This window comes from Gavialis gangeticus, unplaced genomic scaffold (genome assembly GCF_001723915.1).
Source record: "Gavialis gangeticus isolate Ggan-Ray unplaced genomic scaffold, GavGan_comp1, whole genome shotgun sequence".
NCBI lineage: Eukaryota > Metazoa > Chordata > Crocodylia > Gavialidae > Gavialis > Gavialis gangeticus.
In genome coordinates this window covers 123,042,604-123,055,469 of record NW_017729032.1, presented here as the reverse complement: position 1 = coordinate 123,055,469, position 12,866 = coordinate 123,042,604, and the positions used below count along the sequence as shown (strand labels likewise).

The window sequence follows — 12,866 nt, the reverse complement described above, 5'->3', positions numbered from 1 at the left end:
TGGGGTCGTTTGACCCCAGTACTCTTTCCTGCCATGGAAGGGGGTCAGACTAGATGATCTGCTAAGGTCCCTTCCAACCCTAGAAACTATGAAACTATGAAATGCTAATACATTTATTATCAGCAGTGATGATTATGGTTGATACATCACTCCTGGTAGAAGGCAGATGTTGCAGGTCACTTTGGCTGGTTTGTCACCTAGTAAAACTCACTACAGTGTGGTGGGAAAAGACATCTTAATGTGGTAACAGAAACAGAAACAAAGCTGCCATTTCCAAGGCTCTTAAGGGAAAGGAGTAAAGATTAGGACTGTGCAAAACTTTGGTCATTGATTCAATTTGGTGGAGATTTGACCTGATTCAGTGGCTGAATCTCCAAATCCAAATCGAACCAGGGGACCCTTTAATCTCTCTGAATCAAATTTGAACCCTGAGAATCAATTCAGAGAGATTCAGAAAGATTCATTGATTCAGACATAGACACAGCTTTAAATGTTTTTTCTGCATACCTCAAGGTAGCAGGCGGCTCGTCAATGCTATGATGCTGGGGCGGATGGAGCATCCTACAGGAGTGTGGGGGGGTCCTCAGCACACCCAGCGGCAGAAGACTTCCAGTCCAGTTCTGGGTCCTCCGCGGAGCATGCTGGGGGCCCCCCCACACCCTCAGCTCGGCGAGTGGTGCCTCCTGTGTCTGGGGGGGCAGCCGGGGTCCCCCTGTAGCCCGTCACTGAGCTGAGGCGGGTGCAGGGGGGGCCCCCAGCATGCTCCCCAGGGGACCTGGAAGTGGGCTGGAAAGACTTACAGTCCACTTCCAGGTTCGCCATCGAGCACATGGGGGGGCCCCCATGCTCCTGTGGGATGCTCCATCTGCCCCACCATCACAGCGTTCACAAGCTGCGCTGGTACCTCAAGGTATGTAGAAAAAGCATTTAAGGCCGTGTCTATGGCTGAATCACCAGTTCTCTGAATCAGCATTGAATCTTCAGATTCTGATTTGGACGAATCGAATCAGCGACAGTGATCCGAATCAACAAATTGAATCAGTGTCCCTGATTAGGGTCGAATCCAAATTGAATAGGGCCTGTTTCTCACACCCCTAGTAAAGATTGTCTTCTACAAAAATTTAGTAGCTCTTGCCCCTGAGGATCAAAATGACATCTGTTTATAAGTGAACAACACTATTTGGAAGGAAACAGGGAGTGGACTCATTACTACCTAGTATATTAAGCCAAATAAGAGTGACCTCCCTTTAGAAGAAATGTGCTTTGCCTCTGTCCTCTACTGTCTTTCCAAGCACAAAAGGAGAGCAATTCACATGGGATGGCAACCCTGCTTTCATAAAAGAAAAACCTTCACTTCATTAAATACAAAATGTCTGAATAAAAGGGCACTTAAATGCCTTGCAAGACACTTCTACATTTTTTGTATGTGTGTGCATTTTTTAAATAGGCTTATGTATACAGTGCAGTATTTTTTGTCCTTTTTTTTTGTCTTTGGCAATGAAGTATCTTTTTGATATACTACCACTTTATGGTACCAAAATTCTACCAAATGTAGGTCTGGTATTATCATCAGAGGCTATGGACACATGCACATTTGGAGCCATCTTAGCTCCCCTCCTCAACTACATCAACAAAACTAGCACAATAGAACAAGAACACAATAGAATTTACTCATGTATTAATAAAAAGCACTTTTACAATTATCTACTGTGTATAACAACAGACTAGTGTTGAACACTGATATCATACTTCTAATGGAAGCCATGCATCTAAACCTCATACTGCTGAAAGAATTTAGCTCAACCTTGAGTTTAAAAAATAGCAATGCAACCAAGTCAATAATTCCTATCTGATTTTCTCAATTGGCATACCACGACCAGTTCTCAAGAGTTGTCCCATTAAATAAAAGTGCCAGCAGTGCTTCCATGCCTACTGTGATTCAGGTTTGTATTTAATGTCAACTGAAAGGATTTTAGCAGATGCAGATGCTGTACCTGCAGCATTATTTTTTTTACCCATCCACATAGTCAAAGGAATTTTAAATTATTGATCAAGAAAGCACAACTCTATGACATCAGGAGCCAAGCCTTGTCTTTGCTCAAGTAAAGTACCTAGTCACATCTTTAGCTTTAACCAGGTGCATAGTCCCCGCATTGGATTACTCACCTGCTGAAAGCTAAGTACCCATTTAGTGTTTCACTGGACCTTGGCTTTAATACCTTTACAGCATTCAAGTGCCAGCTTTGCACTTGTCAAGCTTGCTCCAAGGAGTAATATTAGCTGCAAGATAGTGTCTCACATCCCTACTGGCTATTTTTGGAATTATATTGAACGGCACTTGCTCAGCTGATGTAGTAACACTGTTTATATCTCAGATTATAACTCTATTTTCCAAAATGAAATAATCACAGAATTTTTCCTTAACAATCCCAATTACATAAATAATCGGATAGCAAAATGTAACCATGATTAATTTAGAATTACTGTGCAGTTAGGAATAACCAAATGCAGCTCTTACCAATATGCCTGTGTGGAAAAACAAAGAGGGAAAAAACAGAGCTGCTTTCTCTGGGTTATTTCACACATAGGGTATTACACTCAGAAAAACTGAACATCTTTTGAAGGTGGTCTGAGAACAACTGTATTAGGTATTCAATCACACACACTGTATGATCAGGCAAACAAACATATGTCAGTTAAGGGAAATAGCCCACGGAAAGATTATATTTGTCTGAACCAAAAATAAAACATATAAAGAAAGCAGCACTGTGGAACCTAACACTTTCCCAGTCAAATTGTCTGCTTTCCTGGGTACTTATTAAACAGAACTATCCATGCAATGTATAGCATCTAATGCTGTATTATATAAACCACTATCAGGACTAAGGGCCTCATCCAAAGCACTCTGAAATCTTCAAAAGACGGGAATCTCAGTTTTCTTCAATGAGGTTTGGATCAGAACCTATGTGATTAGAATTTTGCTGTATCACAGAAATTAAAGTTCTTATTAAAATTAAATCCCACAAAAACACTCCAGCATAATAAAAAATCACCTCTTTTGGTCTTTAAGACCTCTTTTGGCACAATGCCTACAAGAATTGAATAGCCAATTTATACAGTGCAGTAAGGAGGCGATTTGAAATCAAACACATATTTAATAAAGCAAAACAAAATAAGGTGCTATGCCCCTTCCCCCATCTTTTAAATACTTTTTTTTTCTATTGTAATGTATGTTCTTTGGGGAAAGATAATTTATTCCATGTCTCTGAACTGCATCCACCTTACCCCAAATACTACTGTCCTATAAATAGCAACAAACTACGTTAATAAACATCTCTTCATTCACATTGTGCACTTGGTTACAGCCAACAACAGAAAGAGAATGTAGACATTTTAGAGGGATTTTTTAACGAATAATTGTGTTACCTATTAACTCCTGTTTCATCTGTATACAGGACCAGTGCCAGGTGTTGCATATGTGAACCTTGTATGTGAGCCTGTCATCATAGGCAGCTTCAAAAACTGTCAAATTGGTTAGCTTTCTTCGGTTCCTAATTACTGCTCCTTAAAATTGTGAAAAATAGTAACAGAGTGAAGAAAAAAATGACAAACATCTACCATAAAACTCTACAAACAGAACATTTATAAAAATAAGAGCTGAACTACACTCAGTGCATAGCATAATTAAAAGCTTTATGCATTTTTTACATTTTTTTCTCTGTGCCTCAGTTCCCTGTCTATAAAATGGGACTCATACCTTGTGAAGGAACACCTTGAGAGGCTGGACACCTTCAAGTCAGCCGGCCCTGATAGTCTACACCCCAGGGTACTCAAGGAGCTGACAAGCATCATAGCTCAGCCCCTGGCAAGGATCTTCAAGAGCTCCTGGCGCTCTGGTGAAGTGCCTGAAGATTGGAAGAAGGCCAATGTGGTGCCTGTCTTCAAGAAAGGAAGGAAAGTGAATCTGGCAAACTACAGGCCCATCAGCCTGATCTCTATCCTGGGGAAGGTCTTAGAAAAGATTATCAAAGAGGCCATTCTTAACAGACTGGCCGATGGCAACATCCTGAGAGATAGTCAGCATGGGTTTGTTGTAGGTAGGTCTTGCTTGACCAATCTTATTTCCTTTTATTACCAGGTGACCTATCACCTGGACAAGGGAGAGGAGATTTAAAAAAGCCTTCGATCTGGTATCCCATGATCACCCCTTAGCAAAACTGGCTAACTGCAGCCTCAGGTCCACCATGTTCCACTGACTGGGGAATTGGCTCTGTGGTCGGACCCAGAGGGTGGTGGTTGACTGATGCCAATCATCGTGGTGCCCTGTGACCATTGAGGTCCCCCAAGGCTCTGTTCTTGTACCTATATTGTTCAACATCTTCATTAATGATGTGGACATTGGAGTCAGAAGTGGACTGGCCAAGTTTGTCAATGATACCAAACTCTGGGGTAAAGCATCCACACCTGAGGACAGGAGGGTGATCCATCCCGACCTTGACAGGCTCAGGAAATGGGCGGATGAGAACCTGATGGTGTTTAACTCCAAAAAATGCAAGGTTCTCCACCTAGGGAAGAAAAACCTGCAGTGTATTTACAGGCTTGGCACTGCTACGCTGGCTAGCACTACAGATGAAAGGGACTTGGAAGTCATGATTGACCACAAGATGAACATGAGCCTTCAATGTGATGCTGCAGCTAGTAAAGTGAGCAAAATGCTGGCTTGCATCCATAGATGCTTCTCAAGCAAATCCCGGAATGTCACTCTCCCATTGTACTCGGCTTTGGTGAGGCCGCAGCTGGAGTACTGCATCCAGTTTTGGGCTCCACAATTCAAAAAGGATGTGGAGAAGCTTGAGAGAGTGCAGAGAAGAGCCACACACATGATCAGAGGTCAGGAAAACAGACCTTATGACGAGAGGCTGAGAGCCATGGGACTTTTCAGCCTGGAAAAGCTCAGGCTCAGGGGTGATCTGATGGCCACCTATAAGTTTATCAGGGGTGTCCACCAGGATCTGGGGGAACAGTTGTTCACCAGAGTGCCCAAGGGGTGACAAGGTCGAATAGTTATAAACTCCTCCAAGACCATTTCAGGCTGGACATAAGGAAGAACTTCTTTACAGTCCGAGCCCCCAAGGTCTGGAATAGCCTGCCACTTGAGGTGGTTCAAGCACCTACTTCGAATGCCTTCAAGAGAAACATGGTTATTTATTTTGCTGGGATCCTATGACCCCAGCTGAGTTCCTGCCCCTGGGGCAGGGGGCTGGACTCGATGATCTTCCAAGGTCCCTTCCAGCCCTAATGTCTATGAAATCTATGAAATCTATGAAATACTGACACCTCACCCCACTGGGTTGCTGTGAAAATAAACTAATTCATATTGGGCAGGCCTGAGCCCAGGTGGCCACTGGTTGAGCCCCACCATCCCTGCTCACTCCCTCAGGCAGCCTGTCTCCCCCATCCAATTCCCAGGCTGGGACAGGCCAGGCTCTTGACAGCACCTGCTGCCATGGCTCCAAAGCCAATCCCCCCGGCTCCTCCTCCTCCAGACCACCCTGTCTCCTCTGCTGCCACCAAGCACATGGTGTTGGGCTCAGGGGGGATGGGGGGATGGATGAGTAGGATGTTGAGCTGCCTGCACCCCTCCCCCTCAGGGAATCTCTCTGTGGAGGTGACCCAGGGCCAGCCCCCCTGCAGCCACTTTGCACCCCAACCATGCCCCTGAGGCATGTGTCTGAGGTGCAGTCTGAGGAGATGTTTGCATGGACTGAGCGGTTCCTGACCCACTATGCCCTGCTGCTGCTAATGACCATGGTGCCCTGGGCACTCCTGCACACCTGGCAGGGGACCCTGAGCTTCAACAGTGCGGTGAGCCTGCACTGCCCTGAAACTTCCACCACCACCTGGGCTGTGCTACACAACCCTGGCCCCTGCAGCTGAAGAGGACATCGCCGTCACCACTGACATGTTCCTTAGCGTGTGAGAGCCCCGTGCCCACTTAACTGCAGGGGCATAGGCTGCTCAGAAAAGCTTCTCACTGTCTCTTGCTTCCCTGTGTGCTGTAGGGGGGAACTCAGGGACTAGGGGAGTACAGCTGGGCCAGGAAAGGGCAAGGGGAAGGGGCTGGGGCTAAGGGTAGAGGCTGAGGCATTTGCATTTGCAGGTAGCAAATTTACTTGTGAGTATTACAGTTTACTGTACAGTAAGTCTGTGTATGTTTAGATATGTACGCTTACTGCACAGTAAATTATGCACAGTAAACTATGCTACTGCATAGTAAAGTATGTCATGTAGATGAACCCAATGAGTCTATATATGACTGAAGAGGCCTATCCAAGATCTGCATGTTCTACTGCAGACATGGCAAATAGTTCTGTAAGAAAGGAGTGGATCCTAGTGTTGTTGGGTTACAGCTCTTTCCTTTCGTCTCCCTTGTCTATGTGCTTTCATAGTGAGGCAAGTTTGCTTGAAAAGATTGATTCTTTGTCATCCATCAGGGTCACTGGGGATGGTTCAGTGCTCATGTCTCTGAGATATTGATGTTAATATTGCATTCTTTCATACTGGCCTTCAAGGTATCCTGGTATCTCTTCTTTTGGCCACCTCTAGAGTGGTAACCATGGTGAGTTGGGAATACAGGATTTCTTTTGGGAACCAGCTCTCAGGCATCCTTATGACATATCATGTCTAACAGATCTGGTGCCATATAAACATAGCTTCAATGCTGGTGGTGTTTGCTTCTGTCCTTCCAACTGATTTGGAGGCTACTTGAAAGACATTGCTGATGGTAATGTTTCATAGCTTTCAGCTGTTTCCAATATGTAGGGATCTACCTATGTCATGGCAAGTAAAAGGCATTTTTATGGGCTGCTTGCTGCACATGAAGCCGATTTCATGGCCTTTATGCAGCGAGTTCATCCCTCACCACTGATCAGCTGAGGGATCCTTGTGGTCCCTCCTCTCACCAAGAGCACTGTCTGTCATGTGGCCCAGCCCCTCATAGCTGATTGGTGGAAAGAGCTGGAGCCATGTGCTGGGCAGCCTTCTCAGCCAATCAGTGGTGAGGGCCATCTTGGCTTCTTCCCTTTGTGCCAGCAGCTGCCCCACCAAGCAGACTGTGAGGCTAGGCTGCAGCTGCCATGAGGACCACTGGCTCCTGCTGGGGAGCCAGTATTTTATGTTTAGTAGGGTTTTTTTGATTTTGTGGATTTTGCAAACAATGCCCAATTTTGCAGTTTAAGTAGGTCCCTATCAACATGTAGTCCAAATTGCATGCCCATACAACAAGGTAGGGTTAACAACAGCCAGTTAGGCAAGAAATTTGGTTTGGGCCTTGATATCATCATCACTGAAGACAGGATTCATCATTGATGAATATTGCCATCTGTTTACTTTTTGAGAAAGGTGGCTACTGAAGTAGGAGAAATGCTCAAACTTCTCCAAAGACTTGTTTTTTGTGAAGTTGAAAGTGAGTCTAAGCATTTCATATACTTCACAGAAGTAATCAAAAGTGCAATGGATTTAATAATGAACACAATAAATGTAATTAGCTTTTTCTGGGCTCATAACTCTACAGCCACTTACAAGTTATATCTAATGGTACAGTGTTTGGGAATAAGACAATATCCATTTAAACAATTTGTGAGCTCCCTACTGGCACACCATAATGTATTTTACTAGTACTGACAAGCAGGACTTGTAGTAGAGATGCTATCTTTTATTAGACCAACAGGATTACTAGTACTGAGAAATTTGAGATTTTTAATAGATCCTCTGGATGTTGAAGAGTCAGGGGCAAAACTATGTCAAATGAAAAAAAAGCAATGCCAATAGCCTTCCACCAGTTAGTAACAATGGATGATGCACCAGTTGCTAGGTACTGCTGCTGCTATTGTTTTAATTGTAGCCATTCCTGCTAATTGACATATACCGATCTCTAGATCACATATCACAGTAAGATCACTCTTTCTCAATACTGTAATTAATAAACTAAAAACCACTGTTTTAACTCATTCCTAGGCTATAAATATTTTAAAATTCAAGGAATTCTCCTTAAAAATGTCCAGTGCAATTAAACAAAGTATCAATATGATTTTCTGTAGCCAAAGCAACTTCCTTAAGGCAAAGAAAGACAAGGAACTGTGTCCTTTTAATGCACAGAAGAATGAAATGCCAATGAATGGTAATTCCAGTTCTGAACCTGCAGCATTTCAGTGAAGGAAGATTCATGTGTCTGTCTAGGTCAGCTTCAAGGTCAGGGCCTCAGTCTGGGGCTCCACATTTCAGCCACTGCACATGCTTCCTTATTTATTTAACTAGTTTCTTTTTTCACATGGCTCACCTACCTAAAAAGTGCAGAGTTGACTTAAGAATTCTCTCTTGGCTTGAGGTAAGCATGGAAAATTACAGCCCACAGGGAAAAGATTTTGAGGCAGTAACAAATGAATGTGGATCATCTATATTTTATTTACAGCAATTTAAATACACTGTGGTGAAAGCCATTTCCACTTACTGCAGAAGGGAGCTTTCAATTTTTCATAATAAAGTTCTATTCTAATGAAGAAAGAGCATGTCATATGGATTTGCACCTGACCCTGAATATGGCAACAAGTCTTGCATGGCTTAGCAATCACCATCAACCTACAGGAAATGAAGAAGAGCTTAATTTTCCTATGCAGAGACATATTTAAATGTAATATTCCATTTTCAATATATAAGACTGCTCCTAGAAGGGAGATGTCTGTGACTGTACCTGCCCTCTCAAGGAACAGCAAACAAGTTGACAAGAGGAAAGAGAGAGAATGCTTACAACAGGGCAGGTCTAGGAGCTGAAGTATAAACCCATAACAGAGCTCTTCCACCAGTCTTCTAATCTAGCCGGTATGTGAAATTTTACTCTGCATAGGTAGACTGATTATAAATGACAGCAAACCAAACTAAAATCTGCCTAGCATGTGAAATCCATAGCATTCTGTATTCAAATCAAGGAAAGGGCAAGCTTACAAAAAACTTCCAGGTAAGTGATATTTCTCCACTCCTAGAGTTTGAGATGTTCAAGGAGAAGGCATGAAACTGATCAGAGGGGTTTTAAAAAACCAGCAAAAATCCTGTGAATAACAAAATACAAATAACTGTATTGGGATTGAATAAGAATTCTGGAAATTGTATTTTATTTGCTTTTATTATAGATTACTGATGGGAGACAAAGTGATATAGATTATAGGGGTAAGAATGCCCTGGGTGAAATAGAGAGTATGTAGACTCTCACTAGCTTTTGTTTTGGCTACAAATCTTAATTTGGTTAAAATAAGCTGCCTGATATTCACTTAGTGTTCCTTTGGCATGAGCACTACTGTAATGAAACTAACATTCATTTTTAAAAATGCCTCATTTTAAATTAAAGTAATGCATTATAACACAGTTCCAGTGCCTAAGCAAAGTCTGTTAAGTCTCGGTTTAGTTAACATCATATTGTTGGTCTTATGGTGCAAATATAATTATCACCCATTTGAGAGAAAGGCTATCATAGTTTATTGGTCTTTGAAATATAGGAATTGCCGCACTGATAATAGGCTAAATGGCACTTCAAATCTAAAGGAATAATGCCAAGTATAAATTATAAAACCACCTTTTAAAAAATGTAATTACCTTATTCTATCTCTATCAATATAACTGCTTTATTATTAAAAGGGGACCCTATCACAGACATTCAATGCCATGCTGAGTTTATTTTAAAAGAGCATAAAGATATGAAAAACAAATATATTTGGATCTAATTATATACTGTCTTGCACTTTGTGTAGTCATTAAAGATATATTCCTAGCTAATATAAATTCAAATTCAGTGGAATAATACTGATTTCCTACAATTGAAGATCTTGGAATGAATCTGCCAGAGTTGAATGTATGTATAAAACACTAATACAGGAGGTGATGTTTTACACTCTGGAGAGATGGAAATGATTATGAAAAGTGTAAGGCAATTCCAGAATTTGACCCACCATATACTTTCAATTCATATAAAGTGAGTAATGGAATCAATCCTATATGCAAGTAAGATGAGAATCACCTCATGAGATTCATAGCTGAACTTTTTCTGTATTTAGCTTGGCAAAACAAAATGTATATACTTGGTTTCCCATCTCTCTTTAAATTAGGACAAGCCTTAATTTAAAAAACTCAAACATTGAGGGTTCAAATAAGATCCAAATTTGATCATTATCCCCCCTCCCCCTACCAGAACCCAAGTCTAACTGAAGGGATGTTGCAAAACTCAAGCCAAAACCACATCGAGGGTGCAGACAGAAATGCATCTCCCAGCTAGAACTCAGGATGATTTCTGCAAAGCTCTCTGAGTTGCAGCATTACCCCAGACCAAACAGACATTCACTGTTGGCTCCAGGGGGAGGGGAATCTCGCTGGGGGCTGGGAGCATGCAGCCGGGTTCCCACAGTAATGGCCAGGGCTCTCTGCCCGTGCTCGCTGTTTTCAAAATAAGAAAGGAGAAAGGCAGCAGAAGGAACTCGTTCTTGGGGCTCCACAACTGGTGCTGAAGGATGGGGCGGGTGAAGTGGAGCACCCTCCCCCCAGTTTGCGGGAGGCTTCAATACACCCACTCCACTTTCCGGAGGGGGCTGAACCCCCTCAGATTGAACTCCCTCTGCTCAATTTCCCCCTTCCCGTTCTAAAAACAGTGACAGCCTTGGAGCTCCATAGACACAAGTTACAAAAGACACTACATTTTGAAAGTCTTTATCTGATACATCATGAAATGAAGGGTCAGATTTTCACCTGATTAGCCATTTTTTAAGCTGTTTGCAGCCATGCATTTGTGTTTGGTCACAGCTATAAACTGCTTCCTGTGGTCAGATCAGGCGAAAATTGTCATTTCTGTCTTTTCCCAATTACTTATACTCATGTAGTCTGAAGAAGGCATAGCAACTACGGGTATCTACCATAATGGTATACCTAAAAATACACTATTTTCACAGATTGCAGTGAGAATGGAGAAAGAGGTATTGAGCACATTTGTACTGACTAAGCAATTAAAACTTAAATACTTGATTTTTCTAAAGCATTAAGAAGATACCTATGAATATGACAGCTGAAGACTTGGCCAATTTTACCACTTTGCCAATACAGGCAAACTCCTTCATGAACTGCACAGAAGAAGACTTCTTACTGATGAAATACTATATCTCTGCTTTTTATGGGATGATTTTTGTGGTGTGTTTCCCAGTGAATATTGTTGTAATCTTCATGTACTTTTTCAAGATGAGGCCCTGGAAAAGCAGCACCATCATTATGTTAAACTTGGCTATCACCGACCTGTTCTACTTAGCTTCTCTTCCTTTCCTGATACACTACTTTGCCAATGGAAATAATTGGATCTTTGGAAATGTCATGTGCAAGTTTATTATCTTCAATTTCTACTTTAACATGTATAGCAGTATCCTGTTTCTCTGTTGCTTCAGCATCTTTCGGTTCATTGTAGTACTCTATCCAATTAACTGGATTTTTGTTCACAAGAAGAAATGGGCTATGGTGGCCTGCATTGTAGTCTGGGTGATTTCCCTGGGAGCTGTCAGTCCTCTTGGCTTTCTGATCACCACAAAAAAAAAACAAAACAGAACCATTTGTATGGACCTTACTAATGTTACCAACCTCAATGCTAGCTGGTGGTACAACTTGCTTCTGACTGTGTTTGCCTTCCTCTTGCCTTTGCTCATTGTGACACTTTGTTACTCTGCAATTATTTACACCTTGGATAAAGGGCCCAACAATCGCACTTCTTACAAGCAGAAGGCTCGCAAACTTGCCATCCTCATCTTGGCGGTCTTTTATGTGTGTTTCCTACCCTTCCATATCTTTAGAGGGGTCCGGATAGAACTACAACTATATCCAGTTAGCTGTCCAATTAAGACCCAGATCCTTGGTATATTTACTGCAACTAAACCCTTAGCGGCACTAAATGTAGTTGGTAACTTATTACTGTATGTTGTAATGGGAGGTAACTTCCAAAGGGCTGTCCTCTCTGTTTTGAAATTTAGGACAAAAAAATCTGAACTAGAAAGGCAGTAACAGAGTTGACACAGGAAGAAGCTGGAGGAATGGGTCAGGTTCACCATTGGTTTAAATGAGTAACTCCACAACCCTACTGATGTTAGTGATACCAGTTGCAAATTTGGCCCAATATGTTAAAGTTATACACTGATGATTCTGAATAAAGTTTTGAATGTATTTGCTATGGCATGTCTCAAAAGTTAATTTGTATTTACTGCCCTGCCTTCTTTGGTTTATGCTGTAATACATTCAGCAATGTAACACCTGGCATCCGTTCTGCCAAATATATCTGTTTTTAATAGGAAATTTGGACCCAATGTAAATACACACACATGAACATATATACCACTGTATAATGTGAATCACTTTTGAAACCACACTCTCTCAAATAAACCCCCCACAGGTATTTCTGGATGAGTATAAATACTGAATAGATACAGTACTAGACCAGATCCTTAGCTGGTAAACTGCTTGTTTCAATTAAGCTGCAGAAGCATAAGGACCAGTCTCTGCACTCTGGATGGCAGTGGTGACAGTACGGGACAGGCTGGAGGGGGCTGCCATTCATTCATTCCCACTAAGTGAGCACCTGGAGCTGGTGTCCCAGTAGTCCACCACTCAGTATGCCACTGTGAGGCTGTGCTGACTTGCATCAGCCAGGACCCAATCACATAACCATGGATACTCAGACAAGATGTGATGTGTGGTATCATGATATGGTATGAGGAAAATTTGTGTATGATACTAGAGGATCCTGTTCAGAGAGGTAACAATGTTGACTGAGAGTCCCCTAGTTGCTACTGCAA

General features: G+C 42.2%; 1 protein-coding gene across 2 annotated transcripts; it reads left to right on the top strand.

Moving 5' to 3' along the window:
* Positions 1 to 7,881: 7,881 nt before the first annotated feature.
* Positions 7,882 to 12,235, top strand: LOC109303413 (2-oxoglutarate receptor 1-like). Of its 2 annotated transcripts, none has more exons than XM_019525623.1 (2): positions 7,882 to 8,386; positions 11,073 to 12,235. In XM_019525623.1, exon 2 carries the CDS (start codon positions 11,089 to 11,091, stop codon positions 12,076 to 12,078), a length of 990 nt encoding a protein of 329 aa, XP_019381168.1. In that variant the 5' UTR covers positions 7,882 to 8,386; positions 11,073 to 11,088; the 3' UTR covers positions 12,079 to 12,235. The 2 variants fall into 2 exon arrangements, with proteins under 2 accessions (XP_019381168.1, XP_019381167.1); XM_019525622.1 differs by lacking the exon at positions 7,882 to 8,386 and adding an exon at positions 8,399 to 9,013.
* The last annotated feature ends 631 nt before the right edge of the window (positions 12,236 to 12,866 follow it).